The 25,324-nt window shown below is 39.8% G+C and overlaps 2 protein-coding genes across 5 annotated transcripts; one reads left to right on the forward strand and one right to left on the reverse strand.

Moving 5' to 3' along the window:
• Positions 1-2,033: 2,033 nt before the first annotated feature.
• LOC103148484 (rho guanine nucleotide exchange factor 38-like) lies at positions 2,034-19,101 on the forward strand. Its single transcript, XM_007567274.2, has 14 exons — positions 2,034-3,456; positions 9,148-9,332; positions 9,767-9,884; positions 9,992-10,139; positions 10,232-10,249; positions 10,351-10,550; positions 10,686-10,822; positions 10,935-11,039; positions 11,598-11,717; positions 14,000-14,374; positions 14,554-14,691; positions 15,092-15,293; positions 16,401-16,678; positions 16,971-19,101. Exons 1-14 carry the CDS (start codon positions 3,252-3,254, stop codon positions 17,151-17,153), a joined length of 2,412 nt encoding a protein of 803 aa, XP_007567336.1. The 5' UTR covers positions 2,034-3,251; the 3' UTR covers positions 17,154-19,101.
• A 59-nt stretch (positions 19,102-19,160) lies between these two features.
• On the reverse strand, positions 19,161-25,085 carry ints12 (integrator complex subunit 12). 4 transcript variants are annotated; one of them, XM_007567280.2, is made up of 7 exons: positions 24,966-25,085; positions 22,988-23,145; positions 22,720-22,872; positions 21,424-21,608; positions 21,115-21,274; positions 20,876-21,019; positions 19,161-19,966 (listed from the first exon to the last, which is right to left on the reverse strand). In XM_007567280.2, exons 2-7 carry the CDS (start codon positions 23,141-23,143, stop codon positions 19,421-19,423), a joined length of 1,344 nt encoding a protein of 447 aa, XP_007567342.1. In that variant the 5' UTR covers positions 23,144-23,145; positions 24,966-25,085; the 3' UTR covers positions 19,161-19,420. The 4 variants fall into 4 exon arrangements, with proteins under 4 accessions (XP_007567342.1, XP_007567343.1, XP_007567341.1 ...); XM_007567281.2 differs by lacking the exon at positions 24,966-25,085 and adding an exon at positions 23,738-23,785; XM_007567279.2 differs by lacking the exon at positions 24,966-25,085 and adding an exon at positions 23,624-23,727 and having other exon boundaries at positions 21,424-21,605.
• Between the last annotated feature and the right edge of the window lie 239 nt (positions 25,086-25,324).

The raw sequence follows: 25,324 nt of genomic DNA on the forward strand, positions 1-25,324 counted from the left end.
ATGTAACAGGGAAGCTTCCTGTTGCATTTTCAAAGTAAAAGGGATCTTGTAAAATCAATCAATCAATCAATCAATCAATCAATAAAGAGCCTTTCTCCAACACGATCAGCTTTAGACTACGACGATGACAGCGAGCGATAAAGAGCTTGCAAAATTAAAATAAATTCACACATCACTTTATACATTTTAATGGCTTGCTACAGCAACTCAGCCAGTCACATGGCAGCAACTCAGCGCATTTTAGTGGAAAGTGCTAGGATACAGGAACAGAACAGTCGCCAAGTAATCTATAAGTGTTTGCTCAGTGTTAACAATAATATAATACCGCTTTACATTACCGTTGTGGGCTTCTGCCACAACTACACCTTAAAAATCCTACAAGGCTACTCTTGCCTTGGAGGATTTTACACCTGCAAAGGTGTAGTTGTGGCAGAGAGAATGCCACATTAGCAGCATCTATGCCAATGTGGCAACCCATTAGCATAGAGAATTTAAAAGCTGAGTTCAGTATTCTCAGTGAGTGTAAGATTTTACACTTAAAAGTAAGACATGTAGCTGTTTGTATCATAATCCACATCAAGATATTCAATAACTACCTGAGCTAAGATTTATCCCATTAAAGAGCTTCACCAATGTTCTTTTGCCTTAATCTCCCCTCAACCTACCCTTTTGTTCTCTTTTCTTTGGAGGTTTAATCGCCACAGTGCATCATGATCAAAGTCCACACGTGTACATATACCTTGGGCAAACACCCCACCCACTCACCTTGATGTGCCTCTTTTATAGTTGGTCCCTCTTCAAACAAATGACGAACACAGCTTCCAACATAGCTGCCATAAAAGCTGGTTTATCAAAATCTTTCAAATGCATTTCATAAATGTCACCAATGGAGCTTTGAGAAAAAAGTGTAGAAGTAGGTTCCAACCTAAAACTTGGTTTTAATTACATTGAACTACGAGCTTAATTGTGGGATACTTTTTTGGTAAATCTATGGGGACAGTCAAATAAGTAAATCAATTTTATGTTTTGGGGTCAAAGCTAATGGGTCTTTTAAATCTAAGTGTCCTGGGTTTAGAAGAGTACACCTCTGTCTTTCAGCAGGTGTAGCAAACTGCAATATATATTAAACAAGACGCTCATGTAACTCCGTCGGCACAGAGCAATTACTCTATACAAACAGATTATGCTGTTTTCTCTCTTGTATGTTTCTTCACAGTGTTTGATTCTGTATGGCCCACCTATACAAGTACTCCCTGGTGACTGAGTACTATGCTTTTCTATTGTATGTAATTTATATGTGCTTTCCAGAGGTAGAAAGCTGGAAAATAATGCCTAACAGCTTAGCCTAACATCAACAGACTACATGGACTCACAGTATTGACCGTTTCCGAGAATGACCTCAGAATCTGGCAATCTTTCATAAACCTGTGACACAACTGCATGCATGTGTGCTTCGTGCTTCAGCAACACGCGAAGAAAGGCTGCCTGAGGTAAATACGTCTCCAGCTTCCTTCCCGCATGTCTTGTACTGTTGCTTAAGTCAGTGTTTCCCAACCCTGGTCCTAGAGGCACACTGCCCTGCATGTTTTAGAAATTCCCCTGCTTTAATGCACCTCATTCAGTTGATTGCAGTTCAGCAAAGACCTGCTAGTTGAAATCACCTGTGCTGAAGCAAGGAAACACCTAACACATGCAGGGCAGTGTGCTTTGAGGACCAGGGTTGGGAAACACTGGCATAAGTAATATAATTTTTTATTTATTTTTTATTTTTTGTGCATTTTATGAAATTTTATATAAGACAGCATATACAGCACTCTAATATGTAATAAATTTTCTGGGGAACAATGCTGTTTGGAGAGTAATAATTTGGCATTGTCAAGGAGCGTCAAGGAGAAATCCTTGCCTTCACTTGAATCATTAATGAGTTATATGTCGAAGGGATAGCCCAGTCAGTTTCAAGATGAGTTTACCTTGTATGAGGATGACTTCCTGCCAGGCACTGCCGGGTCAACCCTGAAGAGATGGGACAAGAAGATGCTAAATAAATGGCTAACATCCAGTTGCTTAATTAAATCTGCTGTTAAAATGCTAACTCAGGTTCGATTACATTACAGCTTTATTCACCGAAGGCATCTAAATGTAGAAGGCTTCAAGAGTCACCAGAAATGTCATACCTGGCCTAAGGAGAAACTTGAGTGTTGATCAGTGATGTAAAATCTCTTTTTCAGACGAAAGCAATTTGTGCATTTAATCTGAAAATCAAAGTTCCAGAGCTTGAAGGTAGAGTGGAGACAGAAGTCAAGTTGTTTGAGGTTCAGCGTTTCCCCTGCCAGATATGATTTGGGGTGCCGTGTGTCACCTGCTGGTTGTTCGTCAACTGTCCAACGTCAGCAAAACTGTCTGCTAGAAAATCTTAGCGTACTCCACAATCTCTTCTGGTGACTTTAAGAAGTTTGTCATTTCTAGCAGTACTCTGCCAAACGAAGTAATATCTGATTTGATAACCATGGTATGGATGTGCTTAACAGGCCATCACAAGGATATCTTGTTGGGGTTTCTTTTTTGTTATAGTCAAATTTTCTGGGGAACTGAATTTTGGGTTCCAATTTATCTACAAGTCATATTAAACAAAATTAATAGGAATAAACACTCATATGTAACTCTTTGTACTGAGTTTATGAAACATAAATTTCACTGTTTGGATTTAATCAGTGTAAATTAACTTTTAAATAAAATTTTAATATGGAAAGATGCACCTGTAAACTTGTTTATGGCTAAACGCATAGGACTTCTAAAAATGATCTCATTCAGTATTGTGTAAATAAGAAGCTGAATTTCCCAGTGTGTTTTACAGCCAGGCCATTTGCATGACTACCTTATTTAACTTCCTCATGAGCAGTTGGCACCTTGTCGGTAAGTGAGAGGCAGTTTTTCTTCCCATCTTGTTAAAGTGCATGAGCAAGGAGATGACCTCAATAGTATTTTCTTCACGTAAACCCTCTAAATAAAGGCAAGGCACAAAATGTCCTTTTGGTGGGTAGATGTGATGGTCTAAAGGGAGGAAAGCCTAGGCACTAAGTGCAGAGGTGTGGCCCTCGTGACAGGTACATGGGAGGAGCTACCTGTGCAGAGCAGGCAGTCAGGACACATTGAACACAGTACACCTGTTGAACTTCCCAGGCAGTCTCTCTCTGTCAACCCTCCTGTTCTCTCTCACTGACCTGAGGAAAGGGGGACCTGACAGGCTCACCATGGATCCCAAGGAGGCCGGTGGGGGTGAGAAGGACAAGGAAAGACCGATAAAAAGAAGAAACCGGCCTGTGTTCCTGCGGTACCTGGAGAGGAGAAAGACGGACACTATAGTGGCCAATGACATAGCCAACGGTGACATCAACCTGGGGACGCTGGTGAGGAGGAGTCAGTCTGACAAGACGGAGTACAGCGCTAAACTTAAAGGTACAGCAGCTAAAGATGTTCCCAAGTGACAAAACTATAGCAACTAAAGTGTCTCAGTGCAAACTTATACCTGGAGATGTAATAGATGCATAACAGACAGGCTGTTAAAAACAGCATCCGTGGCTTAAGGGGGTGGGGGAATTTTAACACTGCACCTGCCAGTAAGTGTGCTCTGCTCTTTATTGGGCACCTGTTGTGTTACTATGTGCTAAGAAAGATACTCCCTGAGGGATGAAGCCACATATGCAAACTGTGCCCCATACCCGGGCACGGAGGAGTGGCCTTTCAGGTATTCCGGACTGACACATAAACAAGACATTAGCCAGGAAGACTGGAAAAAAGGAACATAATGTTATTTTTATAAATTCAAGACGTTGGAACAATGAGTCCCTTGAGCTGTTTCCATTTTATACAAATGAAAAAGATTCAACTTAAGAATGAAATTAACTTTAAAAAGCGTGGACAGACATGAGTTACAAAAGTAATAATAGCAACAATGGGGTCACAACTACAGATGAGCATGATTACTTTTAACACATATCCACTCTTGAGAAAAAAAAAAACAAAAAAAAAAACTGGCTCTGCCTGACCTAGAGTGCAGACAGTCAGCATTCCCATTTGCAGTCAGCAAGTGGGAATGCTGCACTTCAAGCAAAATGACATCAGCTGTCAGCAGGGGGGTTACAATCACTGAGTCAACTGAGGTATGTTGGCTTTCCTGCACCACTTGTTCCTCAGTTTCCTTTCCTGTGAACAATGTAAATCACATGACACACTGACCGCTGATGGTTTATAAAGCAAACGAAAAGTAAATCTCAATGCCTGTTTCACAGGTAACTTTCACACACACTTATACACACACACACACACTTATTTATGCTTGCCTTATCGGCAGCAGTTTTGTTTACCTGAAATAGGACCACTCTACTGCTCCTTTGTGCTATTTTCTAGCCCAGCCTGTATCGTGGTGGGCAGAGTTGTCAAAAACACACGCAGAGGTGTTTTCAGTAAACCATTAACCCCGCCCTGTTTTAGATTCAGCTGATGAGCAGCATTACATATTTACAGGGGTATTACCAATGCAAATATTGACAGAACGATGACTTCACTGAAAGAGGAAACATTTGAGCTGCTGCTCTTCAAGTCTGCTCTCATCTGCCTGTCAGGCAGGTTTGTGCAAAGGAGCCATGGAGACATGACATCAGTATGTCTAATCAGCTGTGGTCTTTGACATTTGTGATATGGCTCACCACCCAGGGCAACACAACTGTCTGGGAGTGGCATAAGCATCCAAACAAAGAAAGGAGAAAAGATGACCTGTCAACTTTTGGTCAAACACTAGGTTTTCCAGTCTTTCATACACACATTTAATCAAGAAAATATGGTTTTATACTGGGTTAGAGTCACTTATGATGTTTAGTACATCTTAAAGTAACATTTTATTAATCATTCCTGTGCTAAGTTGGAAGACAAATAAAAAAAAATAATAAAAAAAAACGGGTTGCTTTTAAAATTTGGATCCTGTTTGAACATCTGTTGCCCAAATTCTAAAATACTAAGAATGGGCGGTCATGTAACAACCACCAGGATATCTTACCATTCCCAAAATCATCTCATCCACATCCAATGGCATCCAAATAAAGTAAGAAGTTCTACAATGCCCACAGACATTTGTAAGTTTTAAGCATTTTCAAATATGTGCTCATTCACTTGTTTTTCGAAAATTTCAATATGATTTTGTGGTTCCATCGGGTGCAAATGTGAATTGTTAAAGAAGCTTCCCTTCAAGATGGGAAAGAGAAATGAACGTACCATTCAACTGAGGCAGATCTGTGTTGATCCTCACACATGAAGAAATATATTCAAGAAAAAAACAATTTGCCCATATATACTTTCAGAGTATGGATTAAATGGTTCACAACAAATGGAACTGTTAACAATAAGGCTGGATGAGGAACAAACCTTTTAGGTTAAAAACAAATCTCCAAATAACTACAGCTAACTTTTCCTTATGAGATTATTGTGTTGTAAAAACAACACAAAAACAAAAGAGAATTGATTTTGTAAACCTTTTAACACAAATTTACTTAGGGTGCCGTTAAATGTGCAGGCAGTTTTAAATTTTAAGGTTTACATAAGGATTCATCAGCTTACATTATTTCCTGTAGGCCTTTGCAACAATTGGCATTTATTGATATTTTATGGTAACTTTAACTTTGTATAACTTAATAAAATAAACTAAAATTTAACGATGAAAAAAGTTCTTTGCTGTTACCATGTTGCCAATTCATGAGAATAAGAACCATAACCCACTTATTGCAACCAGCTTTTCTCCAATTTCTGTATGCTTTGTTTTCAAATTACATTTATTTGGCTTGATAACTTTCCTGTTGGTGTGTGGCACAATCCAAAGTATTATTTTTCCAAAAAGTGCAACACAATCCGTCAGGTTTTTTTTGTGCTCTTTCCGGACTAGCGTATTGGGATCCCTTTCACTGGGCTGAACAGAGAAAACCCTTGTCTAAGCTTTCATGGGAAATCCCGCACCTGAAACCAAACCAAACAGGATTCTGTCAAACTTAAAATGTCCCACCAGTTTTACAGTTTTTCAGTTTGGTAGCAAAAAGAAGTGAAGCTTTCATGACACAAGCTTTTTGTGTCAATTTTATAAAATTCAATAGTCACATTTCAGCTGGTTTGAAGTGACCAAACTCAAACTCTCCTTGGGCCTATTTTCTCACAGGTGCTGGTTTTCAGGTATGGGATCTTTCTTACAGACTGACAGCTAAAGCTGACATATGACACTGAACTAGTTGCTTATTATGTGTTTGAGACTTATTACTTAGATAATATAATGTATTGTGATACAGGGTAAAACAAAAACAAAAAATTGTAACAATTGCAAAAGTCGGTTTGGTTTAATTGCAAATTGTGTAGCTGTAAAATGGAAGAAAGCAATCATTTAAAGAAAAAATCAAGAGAGGGAGCTGTATAGTTTTTATTTATCTGATCTGGTCTGAAGTCTGATAACCTTTAACTGGTTTTCTTTGAGGGTGACTCTATAGCTGTTTAGCTTCATTCCTCTTCACAACAACTCTGACCAGTTTCATTGTCACTGCTGAAATAAAGCATCTCATTGTATCATAGTTCACAGTGTGGATGCTGTGAACTTAATCTTTCAAATTCATGGTATTAATGTCAAAAAAATTCAATTTTGGTCTCAGTTGAGTTGAGCACACTCATCCACATTTGCTGCGTCCTCTACCTGGCTATATTCAAAGAGATCAAACTTTAAAAAATAAATAAATAAATAAAAAAGTTAAAATAAATAATAAAATTCTTCTCTGGCTTGAACTAAAGTTATTGCAACAACCCACTAATGTTAGCAGTATTATACAGCACATTCCAGCAACTGTGTGTCACAGTTTTGATTCAATAATTCTTTAAACCTACCCAACTTCTGCCCCACGCGTATAAACGCAGCATTTATGTAAACTGAAAATGATCATTGTGTGTGACTTGTTTGGCTGTAAAATAAATAAATAAATAAATATATAAATAAAAAAAAAATCTAATCTGGATGTGGAATTGTAACACTGTCCAATTCCACATCCACAAATGTCATGTGCATGAAAATAAGAAAGTTTTTTTCAGAAATCAGTAACGGATGTCTACAAAAACACACCACAACCATAATGGTGTATTTTACGATCAAATTAAAAGCAGCAGCAATTAAAAATAATTTGTTTTAAAATGTGACAGCGGTGAGCAAATGTGTGTTTGTAGAACATCTCTCTGGCTGATAAGGATGTGGGTGGATTGTTTACATTGTTAAACTTGTGACACGGGAAAAATTTCACTTGTAGAGGTAGGATTAAAAACGTTAGAATATTTGCATAACTTGGAAGAAAATGATTTATATAAGCGCCAAAGATTATAAGAGGATTGGTTTCTACAAGAGGATCCTGAAATAGACCTCAAAATCAACATTGGACGAACTCAATAGGTACAAGTTCAAAGTTTAGCTCTGCTCCTGACCACCAATGTTTAAAATAATCACAGCATGCAGAAAACCTTAAACCAGACGTTTCTCAGAAATTATTCATTGAAGAAAGGACATTCATTAGATCATTATAAGTGAAATATTAATAATATTAGATAAACTGAGAAACAGCTACATGCTTAAAACATAGGATGATTTCTACCTTGGGCTCCGACTTTTTTTTTTTTTTTTACTTTTCTTCAAACAATAAGTAATTTGCCATTTTTCTATATGTTTTAACCTGTTTCTTTAAATTTGGAAGTAAATTTAAAGTAAAAAAATGAAGAAATCTCATTCTGTAGCTGAGTAGTATGGCAAGAACAACAATCAAACGTGAAATATTATCGTTTTATAATACATATTAAAATATGAATGTGCAGACTATAATAAATGTCTTGCTTTCCAACTTTTTGTGGCTTTAAGTGTGAGTTGGCACAGCAACACGCAGTGTTGTCGGTAGAGTGAGGTCAGAGCTTTGTTTCTGCCATGTTAGTATTTTCCTTGTGCTTGAATTCACCATAAGGCTCTGCTGGGCACAGTCACATGATCCGTCCTACTGGGCTTCACCCAACAGGTCAAATATTGTTATGTCACTTTTATCAAGTTACATTCTCCTACTTCTGTGCTTTCTGTTGTCTTTTAAATAGCAAAATATGGGGCAAGTATTGCACCTGCGACACATCTGCACACTTTTTTTTGTAGAGTATGTACTAGTTTTACGCAATAATTGAGAAGACCTTTGTAAACAATATAAATTCAAAATGGAATCGCTGAACAAATATTGCCAGATAGTTCTAGAACAATTTTCCAAATGGTACTTTTGGCCTCTGCCTGAACAAGATGTAAAGCAGTCCTTGGTAAAAAAAACAACAAAACAAACAAAAAAAACTTAAACCCTTATGTGTTGCTTGAAGCAGATGATATTGTCATGTGCAGTCATGACAGTCCGTGTGCACCTACTCACTCATTCAGTGTCACTTAGTGGGTTTCATTATTCCTTTTTGAGTGTGAGTTTGGTGTGCCCCACAAACACTTTGAAAGATCTGAGCAGATGAGATGCCTGAGATCCTCACAGCAGGATTGCATCAGCAGCCTGATTAGTTTCGTAACCTGACACGATGCTTGGAGCCTTCTGCCCCCCCACCACCACCACCTTATTGCTCTCTGCATACAGAGGAGGAAGCAGCGCTTGGCATCGATTAGGCAGCGAGGAAGCATCGCTCTTCCTTAAACAGGCGTCCCTCAGCCTGCCACAGAACAGCCTCAGACTGTGTAGGCAGCAGAGCGTTTAAAAATAAAAAATAAAAAAATAAACGTGAAGCAAGTGAGCCTGACTGGCATGCTGAAGTGAGGCTCTCTGACTTTCATTTGAAGAAGATGAGATCACAGTGACATAGTTTCACTCAGGTGTCAAGATGATGGTAGAAAACTTACAGAAAAAAAAAATTAATTTAAAAAATCAATAATTTTTTAAAATTTAAATAGCAACAAAAGCACAACGTTGCATTTCAATAATCTCTTGAGCTGTGTTTTTTTTTTTTTTTTTTGTTTAGCCCATTGCCAGTTTTTCACCCCGTGATGATATCAAGTCAAATTGACATTAAATCAATTAACTTGGACTCATTTTTACGTGATCCTTGTCCCCATAGAGAAACTGATGCCTCATGACCTGTCAGCTCTCCCCTCTCCGGTGCTGGACGTGGAGGAGATTCGGTCCAGGAAGATGAGCCGCAGGGCGAAAGTGATAAAAGAACTTGTGCAAACCGAAAAGGACTACCTCACCGACTTGGAACTGTGCATCAGAGAAGTCGTCCAGCCTCTACGAGTGTTGCAGGTAGAGGAGTCTTAGCTTCGATGTGTCTACAAATTTAACAGTTAACCGATTTACATTCACCTCCAGTTAATCAAAGTTTAAATCCCTTCCAGTGTTACTGAAAGCAGATATTTGCTCAGTTGAAAAAGAAAGTGATTTTGTTCATATAAATCATCTAAAAATACTTAATTAGGTCATCTTTAATTTATTACAAATACAGTCACATATCTTATTTGCATTGTCAAAACTTGAATTATTTTGGTTTTTAACATTTAAATTGGCAAAGGTATTCTTGAAGAAAGTGCTTTTTAAATGACAAATTCATTACATCAAGAAAATTAATTTACATGGTTTGAAATACAGATGGCCAAGCTGTGCACATGCAAATAGGCTGACTGTTATGCATAACGCCGCAGTTCTTAATCAGAACAATGTCCTCCCATATTTTTTGTCAGGTTGTTGACGTAGACCGACTTTTCACCAACATGGAGACGGTGTGTGAGGTGTCTGCAGCTCTCCTTCACAGAATGCACACGGCCTTGTCTGACCCGGATCCAGAAGCAGTCGTCATGGGTACGTCTTTCACAGTTCCTGACTCTTTCTTTTTTCTTCCATTTATTGTTGGCTGCTAGCGACTAAAACAAAGGTCTTTTTTTTTTTTTCTTTCTCGTTTGCTTTAGGGGATGTGTTTATCCAGGCAAAGGCAGCTTTAGAAGATGTATATAAGATTTATTGTTACCACCATGACGACGCCAACATGTCATTGAAGGCGTATGAGAAGGAGGAGCAGATAAAGCAGCATTTTACTACATGTATCTTAGCACTGAAGTAAGTTTTACTAGATTCACTAAATAACTTTATTATGATCTACAACCTTAAAATTAAACTTCAGTCTGTAACTGTTTTTTTTTCTGTTGCAGAAAAATCTATGAGCAAGAGTAAGTAGAGTTTTTTTTTTTTTAACAAAGATTTTCTCACCATTTGCTTTTTTTTTTTTTTTTCTCTGATCCTTTACTGAGTCAAATTTGTGTTTCCACAGAGGAAAACCCAATTTGTTGGACATGGGCTCCCTGCTGATCAAACCAGTCCAGAGGATCATGAAGTACCCGTTGCTTCTGGGGGAACTTTGGCAGGCCACCCCTGAAGACCACTTTGACTATCTGCCCCTGCAGGAGGCGCTCACCGCTGCCAAGATCATAAACGTTAATATCAATGAGTTCAGGAGACGGAAAGACATAGGTATGAATTTATTCACATCCAAAAAAAAAAAATGTTTATTTAATCAGTCTATTCAATAAATGTGTAAACTTGTTTTTTTATTCCCTGCCTGCCTTTTTTGTTGTTTTGTTTTGTTTCCATACCTACAAACATTAGTTATGAAGTACAAGAGGTTAGAAAATGATGAAGGCACGCTGAGGGGCAAGCTAAACAAGATTAACATCCACTCCCTCCGGAAGAAAGGAGACAGGTTTGCGGGATATCTAAAGATTCTCACTGGAGTCGAACCACAGGTACCAACACGCTGTTCCTCCTTCGCTCCCTGCAGACGTAGAAACAGATCAGTGGTTGGGCTCACGAGCCGAACATACCAGAGCATTCCCTTAACTGTGACTGTGTCTGCAGGTGAGAGATGAAGTGTTTGACAAGGAAGAGAAACTGTTCAGGAGTCTGGAGAAAGCTGTGAGGCAACTGGCCAAGAATGTTAACTGTTATGTGCAATATACTCAGGTGAGAACTGAGAGGCTGAAGATTCAGCCATGCTTACTGTACTGGCACCGTTAGTGAAGATGTCTAAAAGGCTTTAAGCTACTAAAACGACTCTTTTACTGAAGCTGCAGCAACATAGTCTGAAAACTCCACCTTTAAATCTGAGTCCATTTATGCTACGGGAAAGTAATCCAATGTTAGGAATGGATTGTTATTACAAAATCCCTTGTGGCACAGCCTCCATCATCTATCTGAACATACATTTGAAATAAACACAAAGTTTAGTAATGTCTCATTTGTACTCAATAATTTTTTTTTGTTTAGCTGGGGTTCAAAAAGAACGCCTGTTTCTTTTTCTCACTAGCCTGGATTCACATAACTGTGATATTGGTAATTTTGTTAAAAATTAATTCTTAAGATGGGCATTTTCTCCAAACTTAAAAATAACATATATAAAACATATATATGACCGCTTGTACAGTTCTCATAATAAACCTAAAAAATGGGATAGACTTGAGGAGAAATAAATAATCTTCAATATCCTGTCAGTTTCCTGAAAGCCTCCACATTTCTCTGCAGGAGATGGTGCCTGTTGCCGCTCAGAACGTGAAGGACATGGAAAACATGATTACGGATCCAAGCAAAGCAGACACAAATGGCTCGTCACACAAGAATGGCAAAGATCCTTATAAGTACTTTGTAAGTACAACTTTTGCTGCACTTTTGCAACAGGAATTTCTTTGTTTCAATTGGAAACTTCTCATCAGAGAGGTCAAAGGTCACATGTGGGGTACCCCAAGGCTCAATCCTAGGACCCCTTCTTTTCAATATTTATATGCTCCCGCTGGCTCAGGTTATAGCAGGAAATAGGATTAGCTACCATAACTATGCGGATGATACACAGCTCTACATCACGATGTCACCAGGTGACTCTGAACTCATCCAATCACTGAACAGATGCTTAGAACAGATAAATGTGTGGATGAGCCAAAACTTTCTCCAGCTGAACAGAAACAAAACTGAAGTTATTATCTTTGGACCTAAAGAGGAGCGAACTAGAGTCAATGCGCAGCTTCAGTTATTACAACTGAAAACCAGCGATCAGCCCGAAACCTGGGAGTAGTGATGGACTCTGACCTGAACCTTCAGAGCCACATAAAGACAGTCACAAAGTCGGCCTTCTATCACCTGAAGAACATCTCCAGGATTAGAGGACTAATGTCTCAGCAGGATCTAGAGAAACTCATCCGTGCGTTTATCTTTAGCCGTATTGATTACTGCAACAGCATCTTCACAGGTCTGACTAATAAATCAATCAAACAGCTGCAGCTGATCCAGAACGCTGCTGCTCGCGTTCTCACTAGAACCAGGAAGATAGAGCACATAACACCAGTTTTAAAGCCCCTACACTGGCTCCTTGTAGCTCAAAGAATAGACTTTAAAATACTGTTGTTAGTTTATAAATCACTGAACGGTTTAGCACCAGAATACATTAAAGATCTGTTATTGCTGTACCAACCGTCTAGACCCCTCAGATCTTCTGGTTCTGGTCTGCTCTGCATCCCCAGAACCAGAACCAAACGAGGAGAAGCAGCATTCAGTTTCTATGCGCCACGGATTTGGAACAAACTTCCAGAAAACTGTAAAACAGCTGAAACACTGAGTGCCTTTAAATCTCAACTTAAAACCCACCTGTTTACAGTTGCTTATGGCAATTGATGCCTTCAATGTATTTGCGAGTGACTGGGAGTCATTGCGCGTATATAAAACCCTGTAAATTCTAGACTCTAACAGGTAACCAATTAATGCACAAAATCCGCGTAGGACAGCGAAAGTCCTAGCGCAAAATTTTCGCGAAACAGGCGGACGGAGCCTGGTGCTGCAAGGCTGGAGGCCTTGTCCTGTTAGGCTGCGATTTTATTTTTTATTTTTATCTTTTTATTACTTTCTTTTTATTTTTCTTTCTCACTGTTTAAAATTATGTAAAGCACTTTGAAATGCCTTGCTGCTGAAATGTGCTATACAAATAAAATTTGATTGATTGATTGATTTGATGAACATATATTCATCGTGGGCATGAAAGTCACATCAACGTTGAGCTTTTCAATGTTTTATTTGAACCATTCTTTTTTCCATGGTGGAATAAAAGTTAGTGAGACACTGAAAACCTTGTCTGACTTTTAAGGAATAAAACATTGAAATTTGTTGTGGATTTTATTAAAGCCACACAGGGTAAAAAAAAAAAAAAAATCCAACCCCACTTACATTTCAACTAATCTGGAAAAATTCTGGGTAGATATTTGGACCAGTGTTCTTAAAATAATGTGTCACGCTCATTTAAAGTTATTTGGTCCCTGCCTGATTTATTCAAGCCAAAACCAGGTTTGATTTTACTTTGTTGACATCATTGTCATGTTTGAACATCACTAGTCCAACCGTCCATCTGATGTTCTCTAAATGAGGTCAATCATTTGGTTCGTCTGTGTGGGCAGCTGTAGTTTTCAGTTGAGAGTGAATGTGTTGATTTTGAAGCAGGAGCTTTTCTCATTCAAAGTTGATCTTAAATTTGCTTCAGAAAATGAAAAAAAAAAAAAAAAAGTGCTTCACCGTGGGCGGTGACTCTGGTCTGCTGTTGCTTTCGATGTCTGAACTTTGTTGTTTCTTGTGTTGTTCTTGAACATCGTAACCAGCTTTCTTCCATGTTAGGTGACAGTTTGAGGCTTTTTTTTTCAGACCTTAGCTAAGTTTAAGCACATTTAACTAACTTAAATATCTGCTTACTGGTGGCCTGTCCTGGGTGTACCCCGCCTCTCTCCTGTTGAGTGCTGGAGATAGGCACCAGCCCCCACCCCCACCTCGCAATCCCACAAAGATTGTGGATGGGTGGAAATATCTGCTTAGCATCGAGCTCTTCACAAACTGCACCGAGTGAGCTTTCAAACTTGTGTGCATCTACGATTCTCCCTTCCCTTCTCCTTCAGAAAGAGCGAATGGAGGAGTTGGTTCTGCTGCCCCTCACCTCTCTGCAGGGCATGTTCACCGCCCCGCAGAAGCTCATCCAGAAGCGTTACGACAAGCTGCTGGACTACTGCTGCCGCCTGGAGCGCTCCTCCTCTTTGTCATCCTCCTCCTCCACCTCCACCTTGTCCCCCACCTCCTCACCAGCGTCAGACGCGCCTCCTGGTCCTGCCAAGAGAGACTATGAAGCCATCAATGCTTTGCTAGTGGACGAGTTGCAGAGGTTCAACATGGCGGCTTATGCTATCCTGACAAACTGCGTGCTGTGTCTGGTGGCCCTGCTCAGAGGACTGATGGGTTGTGCTTTGGTTGGAGCTCCGGCTGTTCACCAGCTGCCTGTGAGAATCACACACACACACACACACACACACACACACACACACACACACACACACACACACACACACACACACACACACACACACACACACACACACACACACACACACAGCTTATATGCATATGTAGTTTTGTTCATTTGAAATTGATCTAACTTTTGTTTTTCTGTACTTTCAAGCCTCCTCTGTCAAACATGGCTGAAGTGCAGAACAGCATCATGGATGAGCTGAACAATCTGACATTTGTGAAGGATAATGCTCAGAAGTTAATGGAGAGAAAAGTCAGCTTTGAGAGGCAACGAGACAAAAAGACAGTGGTAAGACCATAGAAATAATCATAACTTTTAGGTTTTTTTTTTTTTTTACTTGAAGGGTTGCACAATGTTGCTCACATCTGATTGGGTACTTGAGACAAATAAAGGTTTGCCCGTGAAGGGTTTTTTTCTACTTTCAAGCCGAAATCTCAGAACTTTACCTTTTCTTTTTTTTCTGTCGTCACACCAGAAAATTTACAAAATACACATTAATAAATAATCTCCCAATCTGAGTTACCTATGCAGTTTGATTTGCGCTTAGACGTGTGAAGCCATAATCTAAAACTCCTTCCTCTGGATGAATTCTCCCTCATTACTGACAACTCTGTTACGTAGCGCCACGCAGCAAATACCCACAGCAAATATTTACACCAACACTTCTCCGTACCGCTCTGTCTTCCAGGTGCAGGAGGTGCAGCATCAAACAGAGGAACAGCGCGCCTGGCTGCTGGCGGAGTACCCGCCGAACCGCCTCTACCAGCTGAAGAGGAAGTGCAATGGCTGTCAGGAGCAGGACCTCAGCCTGCTGGAGGGAGAGCTGGTGGCCTTGTTGGAGGATACAGACCCTTTAGGCAGCAGCAGCCGTTGGCTGGTGCACAACGGAGGCAAGTGTGTGTGTTTGTGTGTATGAGAGAGAAAGCAGAGACTTTATTTAAAAAAAAAAAGATGACTGAGACTCCTTACTTTACTTTGTGACGAGTCAGCACACAAGAATTAGTCCCAGGAGCTGGCGTGGTGTCATGGTTGCTGGTGCCTCTAGAGCTGGTTGCCTCACAACAGATCCAACTCCATAGCTTGTCTTCCAGAATCAGCTGAGATATCAGCAACCGGTTGGAACAAACTGAACTCCTCTGCACTTATAGTACAAAGCGCTTTCCTCTGGGGATCTGGGGGTCACGTGAGATTACAGGGACTTTTTTTTCTTATGCTGCTCCCCGTTTTCTGCATATTAGTATTTCTTAGAGGTAGCTACATTCTTTACGGGCCTGGGATTTTCCTTTGGGAAAAGCAGCATTCGTGGGAAGCTGTTATACTTTCTGTTAGTAGCAGCTCTGACGTATATTTACACAAAGCGTAGCTGAGTTTAGGATTGTGCAAGTAAAACTTCTGCAGCCTCTGAGGTGCTGACAACCTTAATGTCAAATGTACGATTAATCGTGGTTAGTCGATTATTGAAATAATCGTCAACTCATTTAATAATTGACTAATTGTTACCTGGAATACTGGAAATGTCATTTATTGTGCAACAGTGTGAAAAGTCAGGTGCAACAGCTGCAAGTTAGATGGTAGCATGCATATTCTACCATGTAGCTTGGTAGAATATGCATGATACCGTATAAAATAAACATGATACCGTGCAGCTATAGCATGCTTAGGTTAAAATAAATGTGCACCTGATTATTTAAAGAATGAAAGATGTACAAGATGTGTATGTGAGGTTGAAAAACAACAACAGATTGTTAACAAGAAGTAAAAAAAAACAACCTGCAAACATCAAGGATGTGCAAGTATCAGCAGTAATATTATTTGAAAGGAGAGATCTGTGCAAATAACAGCAGGGACGTAAACACCTACCGAGTTAGTTTGGAACAGTGATTGTTATAAAGTCTTCAAGCTGATGGGAGGATAAAAAAAAAAATCACACCAGTGTGTCAAAAACAAATCACAAGAATCATGGATTATAACAAGTCACGTTACTCTGCCTCCATTAGGTGACAAAGGCTATGTCTACTCCACGTTCCTGAAGCAGTACAACCCTCTGAGGGACTCCCAGCGGGCGAACCAGAAGGCCAAAGAGCAGCAGCAGGCGCCTGTCATCACATATGAGGACTTTGACGACCTCAGCCTGTTTGTGTCACCCAGCAGCAGCGGCAGCATGCGCAGCGTCAGCCTGAACACCACAGACAGCAGCTCAACCCTCTCAGGTCTGCAGGGAGAGCTGGAGAACGCTGAAGAACAGGGAGAGTCGGTGGATGGTGACACCCAACAGGTGTGTGGTGCTGCCCAGGTGTTTCTGTTGTAGTTGTTCAATCATTACGGTAACGTTAGAATATTGTATTCTTTTAAAAACTGTAAGTTTTAAAGTAAAGATAATCGGTAGCCTTAGACTAACCAGTGGAAATAATTTCTTTGTCGACGTAGAAAACTAAAAAAACAGTCCCCCCTACTGGTTTAAAATAAAAATACACCAGATGTATGGGAAGTGAGAAAGTAAACTGTGTCCACACAAACAAAGATATTTGTTGCATTCAGTAACATCTGGACTATGTTTGTCTCCACAGTATTATGCCGTCTATGCATTTCAAGCACGCTGTGAACAGGAGCTGTCCCTGCAGGAGTACCAGCACGTCCGCATACTCCAGTTCTGTGACCTGGGCGGAAACAAGCAGTGGTGGTTGGCTGAGTCCAATGGACAGAAGGGATACGTCCCTGCTAACTACCTTGGCAGAATGTCATATGCATGAATCCAGAATGTAAAAATGACCAAAAGAAAGCAAGATTAATGGTTATGATGTCATACCCAACATTTTTGAAGTAAAATATCGTACATTTTGGATTCAAATATTTTGTAATTGTTCAAGGTTACATATTTCTCCATTTTGAGTTTAATACCAAAGTCACGAGAAAAGTAACTGCAAGAGCGTGTTTATTGCCTTGTCGCATCAGAAGAGCTAATTTGTCTTGTTTGTAAGAAAACTTTCTACTTTTTTAATAGTTTTTTTTTTTTTTTTTACATTTAAAGCCTGCCACAATTATTGGCACTGCTGATAAAAATGTTATTAAAATGCTCAAACGAATGCCTATTATGGGGTCTTGATTACCCCCAACATACCACAGGTTCCTCCAGCACTCTAATGAGCAAGATTTGGAGTTTATTTTTGCACCATCACCCTCTCCACAGTGGATGATGGAAAGATAAATGTTGTTCCTTGTCTATCCTTTTGTTGTCAGACTTCCAGTTTTAAGGTGTTTTATCATCTCTTTGATTTACAGCGAAGTTTAGGCAGCTTGCTATATTGTTATAATTTCCAACACATTCAGCTTACTTGCATGGCATGTTCTCTTGATACCCATTTGGAAGAGTAGATAAAAATGTCCTTATAGTCACATCAGTCCAAGAAACAGAAAGTCAGGGGTTACCAATTAAAATTTAGAACACCCTGATTATCTAAAAAAAGTGAATTACAACTTATCAAAAAGCTTTAGTTACAGTTTAAACGATTTGTTAGGGGTGCCAATGACTCTCTAAAAGTATAAAACTTATTCACCACATCATAAATTTACTCAAATGAAAAGTTGGTTCACTGATTTTAACTTTCAGATATTGCAGCAAAAACACAATTCTTGAGACTTCTTTTTGTTACATAGACTACTTGTGGTGCCAATACATGTAAAAAGCTCTGTATGCGGTAACATTTAAGATCAGAACTAAACAATCAAGAACAAAGTTTTTGTCTTTTTTTGCAACCCCCTTTTTACCTGCCCCCTACTCCTCCCCCAAAAAACCAAAAAAAACCCGGATCTGTTAACATGTTGAATTTCTGCTTTGTACTGAAACTGCACTTTCTAGATGTAAATGTTTTCAGGCACCATGTAAAACTGCTTTGTCTTTATATGAATGTAGTGCGAGAGCTCACCGTTGGTATTTAACCTGTCATTTGGTTCGGATGAAAGAGATGAAACCGCAGTGCACTTTGCTGAGCACCTTTTGTACCTCAGTGTTGTTTATATTGAAGTTATATGACCATGAAGTAATGTATGACTTGATTTAGAGATCATTTATATAAATGAAGAAAATTATGAAGAATATTTTTTATGATTTGTTCAAAATGTTTTGATTTGCAGAATTCATTTTTTTTTTCTTAATTTTGAAACATTTAATAAATACAACTAATTTCTACATTTTTCTAGACTCACATTTCCACACGTTTTACATCTATGAGCCAGTGAGTGGATGGATGGATTGATGATTGATGGAGGAATGAATGAATGAATGAATGAAGGAAGGAGATGGAACAATAACCGAGAAAAGGAAGGTCAACGGGGAGAAAGAATACAAGGATTCGATAATGAAGTAAAAGAAAGGTGTACAAATGAAGGGCACAAGGAAGGACGGAGAGAAAATGAGAATGGAAGAGGAGCGTGGACAGATGAAACAATGAAGGAAAGATAATAAAAAAAAACGAACCAGGAGTACTTCAGAAGGTCAGGAGGAAAGGACATGATCAAGAAAGGAAGGGATGAAAACAAAGAAAGGACAAAATGAAGGCAGGATATAAAGGAGTAAAGAAGGAAGGACATGATCAATAAAAGCAACAACAGAAGAAAAAAAAACAACCTGGAAATGAAAAGTTTCCCCGTCTTATATTTTCTTTGTCTCTAAATATCAAGACTTAAAAAAAAAAACTAAAATCAAAACAATGTTTTCCTGAATGTGTAGAAACCCTTTAAAAAGTGACAGAAATAGCCAGTTTGCATGAAGAGATTATTTATTTACCGGGTTGTTAAAAAGTGACACTTTACTCGCTGGTCGCTTTTGTTAGGACAGAAGAGGCACACAGCAGAATCCAGCAGCGTTAACACACAGTGAAGTTCAAGTATGTGACTGGATGATGGCGACTCCTTGTGCAGAAGCTCTTGAAGTGCAAACACGATGCTCTAATCTACATGTTTTCGTTCTGCTTCCTCGCGTCACCCTCTATCCTCAAGGTTCATGTCTCTGGACCTTGACTTATTTCTTCAGTTTCTTTTGAGCCGTTTTTTTCTTCAAGATCTGCAGGCGTTTCATGGCATGAAGCTGGGACTCCTGAGAAGTCGGTGTGCCCTTTGAGCCGTTCCCATTGTTTCCATTGCCTCCTCCGTTATTCCCTCCATTCCCCCCGGCCGCCGCCTGTGAGCTGCTTGGTGAGCCTGCTCCAGACGAAGAAGAGCCTTTCCCTTGACTCTCACCGCTAGATGAGCGGCTAAGTGTCTGCTTACCGAGATTTAGAGGTGGGGGAGGCTTCAGAGTTGCCTGGCTGGAGCCATTTCCATTGCTGCTCCCAGTAACCTTTGCACCAAGTCCCGATTTGGCTCCTGCTAGTCCCGACAAACCCACTGGTTTCTGACCGGACGGAGCTGTCAAAGTCTTGCTGCTCCCGCTCGGGCCGGAGGAGGAAAGTTTGGAAGTGGCAGGAGCAGACGGGTTTGTTTTGGCACCGAACGCAGCCCAGCCAGTGAGACCGCTGCCTGGGGAGGAGGAGTTGCTGCTGGTGGGGTTGGCTGATGTGGCCGGAGGCTGCAGGAAACGACAGAAAACAAAGAGTCCAACTGTTAGGGAGCGATATCTGATAGGATTTGATTTGCATCCCATCCCATGATGCATTGCTGTTTTGGAAATAATTACCAAATGAATGATGTGAAAGATGTAGTCCAACCACTACTACAACCACTAACACTAATACTGCAACCACAACTACTGATGATGATTACTTAAAAAAAAAAAAAAAAAATTCTAATAAAATTAATTTATTCATTCAATTTATGTATTCTTTTTATTAATTATTTAAATTAATTTTATTATTGTTACCACTAAATGGAGAGAACATAAAATTAACACTATTAATAATAACATTATATTGTGTGATATAAAACAAAAATTGCCAAGATAATTTTATAAATATTTAACAACAGCGATAATAATAATAATAATAAACTATTAGAAGATTCATCTGTTCAAAAGATGACTTTTTTTGCAAAAACTTTAAGCCAACATAGAAATTAGTTGCAGTTTCATTCACGCTTTGATTCATTGTGATTCACTCAGGAGGTAATGCAGCTATTTGATTCAGGTTTGTTGAAGCAAGGACACAAAAAGATGCAGAACAGTTCTGGAATTGAAACTGGAATTGACTTTAACAGGATCAGTGGATCTGGTCAAATATGAGCAAGGTTGAGCTTTTCAGCAATAAAAAAAAAATGCAAACACTCCACTTTGCACCCAAAGCCCAATGTTAAGCACACTGAAGGATGAATGATGGAGTGGGATGTTTCTCTTCTAATGGTCAGGGGACTTTGTTGTATATATTAGACAAATAAAATCTGGTGGTGGACCCTGAGAAAATCCATTTATTAGGATAATGATCTAAATGATAAAGCAAAATCAACACAGGAAGCGTTTGGCACAAGCTTGTACGGCCTCACATACCTTCACTTCTGTTCTTTTGAAAGCTTGGAAGGTGCTGGTCGTGTCGGTTTTTAGCTTGAGGTCAGTCTTCTTCACCACAGTGTCCTTTACAACAGGTGTGGATGAGGCAGACGCAGGGGAAGGTTTCTGTGGAGGTTTCTGGGCCTAAACAACAATAAAGATGTTCATCTGGCACCGGTGCAGCACATACCGATAACATAACGACGAACTGAAACAACGGAGCAGCTCATTTTCCTCACCATCCGTTTCATTTGCCTGGTGCAGCGAGCGCAGTACCACACGAGCCGGGGGTCGTTAACTTCTTTATCCGTCACTTGAGGTCTATGACACTCTTGGTGATAGAGATTATGACACTCCTGGCACTCCACTAGCTGGTTTCCCATGGTTACAGTCATTTGTCTGATTGACATTAAAAACACAACAAGTTAAAATGCGATGGCAATATTGACGAGGCAGTAATACTGTCCTCAAAACATCAAATCAAGAGTTATCATATCCACCATAAAAAAAAAAAAAAAAAAAAAAAAAACAAGAGGATTAAAATGTACCTGCAAACCACACAAGCCAGACCCATCTCCATGGCAAAGTCATCAGCATTAGTCTCGTCGTAGTCACTGATGTTTGGCAGCAGGTCTTTGCTCGTCTGAACGGTGATGGGAGAAGAGCGATTCTCCTGTTTCTCCAGGCGAGGCTTTTTCGGGGGGTCCACTTCACTGAGGTCAACCCTGACCTGCTTTACACAAAACAAGACAAAGATTTTAAGTTCACAATCAAATCTGACTTTTGTGCTTGTCAGGCGACTTAAACAGGCACTATTCCCCCTCAAAACTTCACAGTGTCATTATAACATAGCACTTCCAAAAGGACGCATTTATTTATGGATGACTAATCTAAACTGGAACATCGTTGACAAAAACTGCTAGAGAGTGAAGAGTAAAGGTAATCCCAAAGTCACCAGCTTTCATTCAGAGCTGGACACATCCAGACTCTGAAGTCTTTAGATGACATGGAAGGCTGTCTTTGTTCTCTCCTTAAAAAAAGTTGGAGAAAATAAAATAAAATTTTCCTTGTATCATAACTTTCTACTTTTTGCCAGGACAACTTGAATCTACAATAATAATAATAATAATAATAATAGAAGGAACACTTGGTTGACATTAACATCTTAAATTGGGCTGCAGGAAGGCTTAGAAGCTCCCTTTCAGACTGAAGGTGCTTTTCCAGTCCGGTGTTGCAAAGATTTAAATAGAGATCCCCTGACAATTAATTGTAAGCTCTGTTTTACTTTCCTTTTTTTATTAACAAGGGTAAAACTATATCTACAACCAAAGCGCAGATGACACCGAGCGTCACCCAACACTCTGATGTAGCTTATTGGCAAACGTCGTACTGCTTTTCAGTCGCTGAAGGCAAGACTGTGGTTTAAAGTGCTACATGTGGCATAAGTATCCTCCTTATTAAATACATAAACAGATAGTAAAGTCTTTGTTCAGTTATTTGACATTTATTCTTAGAAATAATTTTGTGATAGTAATCGATTGATATTCCAGTAGGGACTCATTTTGTTTCTTTCCGTTTACTCAGTTCTTTATTCCACGTCAATAGTCTGAGCGAACCATAAGAAAACTGATTGCAGCACACAGCTCCCCAAGTTTCAGACAAACCCTGAGAAAGAAGGGCTGACTAAACCGAACCTCCCAGCATTCATAGTACCGCTGGAGAAACCGCTTACATCACAACCGTGATGGCATTGCTGTAGTGCGGAGCTTCTGAATGCTGGTTAAGTGAAAGGCTCTGAAGCTTTGAACCTTGGATCGCTGTGAAAAAAAAATTCCCCTTCGTACCTTTTCCGACGGCCTTTTCTCCACATCTTTCTTGCTCTTCTCAGAGCTGGATTTGCTGCTTCCGCTGCTGCTGTTGGAAGACGAACCTGATGACTTGGAATCTTGTTTACTCAAGCTCAGCTTGGACACGGACACCTTTGACACCTCGGCCTCCTGAGGATTAAACCACAGAAAACACTAGAGCTTAGCTGTGAACACAATGCATAACTTATGAAACGCAAAGAGAACATAAGGATGCAAATACAGACTTTCTAGATATATTCCTTACTTTCTGCAAGGACCGGTAGGACGAGTCGCTTCCTCTTGCGAGGGACTCGTCGAGCAGAGCTTTGAGCTTCTCGGCCGAATCTTTGCTCTTCGAGTGCAGGTAGCTCAGTCCCTTTAGAAAGAGCGGATCCAGCTCCAAGCTGACAGACCCAGACATGGCTGCAAAGCGGGAAACATCGTCAGCTTTCAGTTTGAAAACGTTCACAGTGCTGTGCAGCAGGGCGGTTGCCACTGTCCAGCACTCCGACATCTCTCTACCAGAACACAGAGATGGCGACTGGAATGACGAGCTGTAACAGGCACGGCATTAAAACTGAAACAACTTTTTCTATCTGGGGATGCAAAAAGTGTTTAATGATTAGTTAATTTCTAAAGCACACATCTGCTAATGAACATTAATATGGATTATTGAAATTCAGGTAATGTGGAAATCATCCCGCATTAGAGGCCTGAAAAACATTTCAGACAACAGTTTTCATGGCAGTTCAGTTACTAGTCTACTTAAGATCATCTACATGAAATACATGGGCTTTAATTTATTTATAATAATGTTAAAGGGCAAGAAATCCAAACATTAACAAATAAAAATCGAATGCGTGGCATGCATTTCTATTCACTCTCTTTAGCTCAGACACACCTAAATGAAATGCAGCACAACCAATTATTCCAGTTATCATTATCAATTATTCCGGGAGGCACCCAAGTTCAAGTCCTTGAGAGCAACCATCCATGCAACCGTTCTCCAACATACCTGAATCAAATGTCTGAATTCCCTCAGCATGTCATGCAGAACTGCAGAGGCCTGGTAATGAGCATTCATTTGATTCAGGTGTGTTGGAGCAGGGATACACCGGATAGAAGTTCTCACAAGGACTCGGGCTTGGGCACTTCATTATTGTGTCCTCAATTATGGCCTCTCTGGTAGGAGGAAGTAAAGAAAGTCACTGCAGCAAGCAAGAGGAGACTAAAATTGAAAGCGTGTGGTCCGTACCCCATCCTGATCACATATCCTCCCTGCAATAAAACAAGGTGCTTTGTTCAGCAGGGTCAGTGTGAAACTGTTCAGAGCTGATGGGAAGATGGATAGAGCTAAATACATGGCAATCCTGAAAGAAAAAACTATGTAAGACTTTCAACTTGGAGGAAATACCACCTTAAAATGGCATGAAGAATACTCTGCAATTATCACGTCTCTCAAAGGAACTTAAACTGACATTTCTTTACCATTTTTTTCCCACTTTTAATTGCTGATAGGCTCTACTGTGGTGCTGCATATGAAACAGTGGGGTTCATATTTGCCCACTTTAGCTTCCAAGGAGGTTTTCAAAATATTATCGAGAGTGCACTCATCTTTAGAAGAATGGACAAACATTTCAACTTCTAGATGTGCGTAGCTTTGTAGGTACAACTGCGGGGAAAGTTGGTTCTACAGTGTTTTTATACGGGAGAGGGTGAATAGCAATGCAAAACACGCTTTTCAAATTGTGTGACCTGCAATGCACAGTATCTATACTGTATCCATTTTGAGCGTTGTTTTTAATGGAGACTAATATATTAATATTTTTGAAAGAGAGCCTTTTCTCGACCGGAATTCTTGGCCACGATTTTTCCGCGCCTAACTGAGCATATTTTGCTATTTAAATTAGAAAAACTTCCCATTTATAAAAAGATTGAAGAACAAATGAGAGGAAACAAGTTGTGCGAGAACTAGGTATTTAAAGTACTTCCTCAGACACACATTAACCACCACGTCATAACACTGTAATATAGCAGTACCGATGCCTCATGTTTCATGCTAAGGATTTTAACTGCCGAAACTCGGGCAGATCTTTGTTTCCACCAATTCTGATGGCTGTGTAACACTGAAAGGAGCTGTGGTACTGTGGCAGCAGTGCGGAGCTAAAGTTACCTTCACAATAAAAACGACATTTATAAAAGCCGTTGTGAGCTCAGTGTAGTTATCTTTTAAACAGCCTTACCTGAGACTGTTGTGGTTCTCTTTAACGATATCAGAATATTTTCGGTTTCCGAACAACGGAAGATTGAGCAACACGTCCGACAGAAGCCGTTTTGGTGCAACCGCTTAATAAGTCCGGAATAGACATAAACGGAACGATATGAAAAAAAAAGAAAAAAAAAAGCTGGTGCATGCCGCTGCAGAAATGTTCTTACTTTATTACTTAAACCAGTGTTTTTCAACCTCTTTTGAGCCAAGGTACACTTTTTTAATTGAAAAAATCACGCGGCACACCACCAACCAAAAATGTAAACCAAGATACTCTGTAGCCGCCTATCCTACGTATATAGTCATTCTTATCAAAGTGTCTTGAATAGGAAT

This window comes from Poecilia formosa, unplaced genomic scaffold (genome assembly GCF_000485575.1).
Source record: "Poecilia formosa unplaced genomic scaffold, Poecilia_formosa-5.1.2 Scaffold206, whole genome shotgun sequence".
NCBI lineage: Eukaryota > Metazoa > Chordata > Actinopteri > Cyprinodontiformes > Poeciliidae > Poecilia > Poecilia formosa.

What these genes read in the sequence shown, in the direction of transcription:
- LOC103148484 (XM_007567274.2), top strand. Translation starts at nt 3,252, where the DNA reads ATGGATCCCAAGGAGGCCGGTGGGGGTGAGAAGGACAAGGAAAGACCG. An exon ending in TCCAGAAGCAGTCGTCATGG is followed by an intron (nt 9,885 to 9,991) that starts GTACGTCTTTCA and finishes CGTTTGCTTTAG; the next exon opens with GGGATGTGTTTATCCAGGCA. An exon ending in TGGATGGTGACACCCAACAG is followed by an intron (nt 16,679 to 16,970) that starts GTGTGTGGTGCT and finishes TTGTCTCCACAG; the next exon opens with TATTATGCCGTCTATGCATT.
- ints12 (XM_007567278.2), bottom strand. Translation starts at nt 23,663, where the DNA reads ATGATAACTGGAATAATTGGTTGTGCTGCATTTCATTTAG. An exon ending in CCAGGCAAATGAAACGGATG is followed by an intron (nt 21,020 to 21,114) that starts GTGAGGAAAATG and finishes ATTGTTGTTTAG; the next exon opens with GCCCAGAAACCTCCACAGAA. An exon ending in TCAAAAGAACAGAAGTGAAG is followed by an intron (nt 19,967 to 20,875) that starts GTATGTGAGGCC and finishes CGTTTCCTGCAG; the next exon opens with CCTCCGGCCACATCAGCCAA.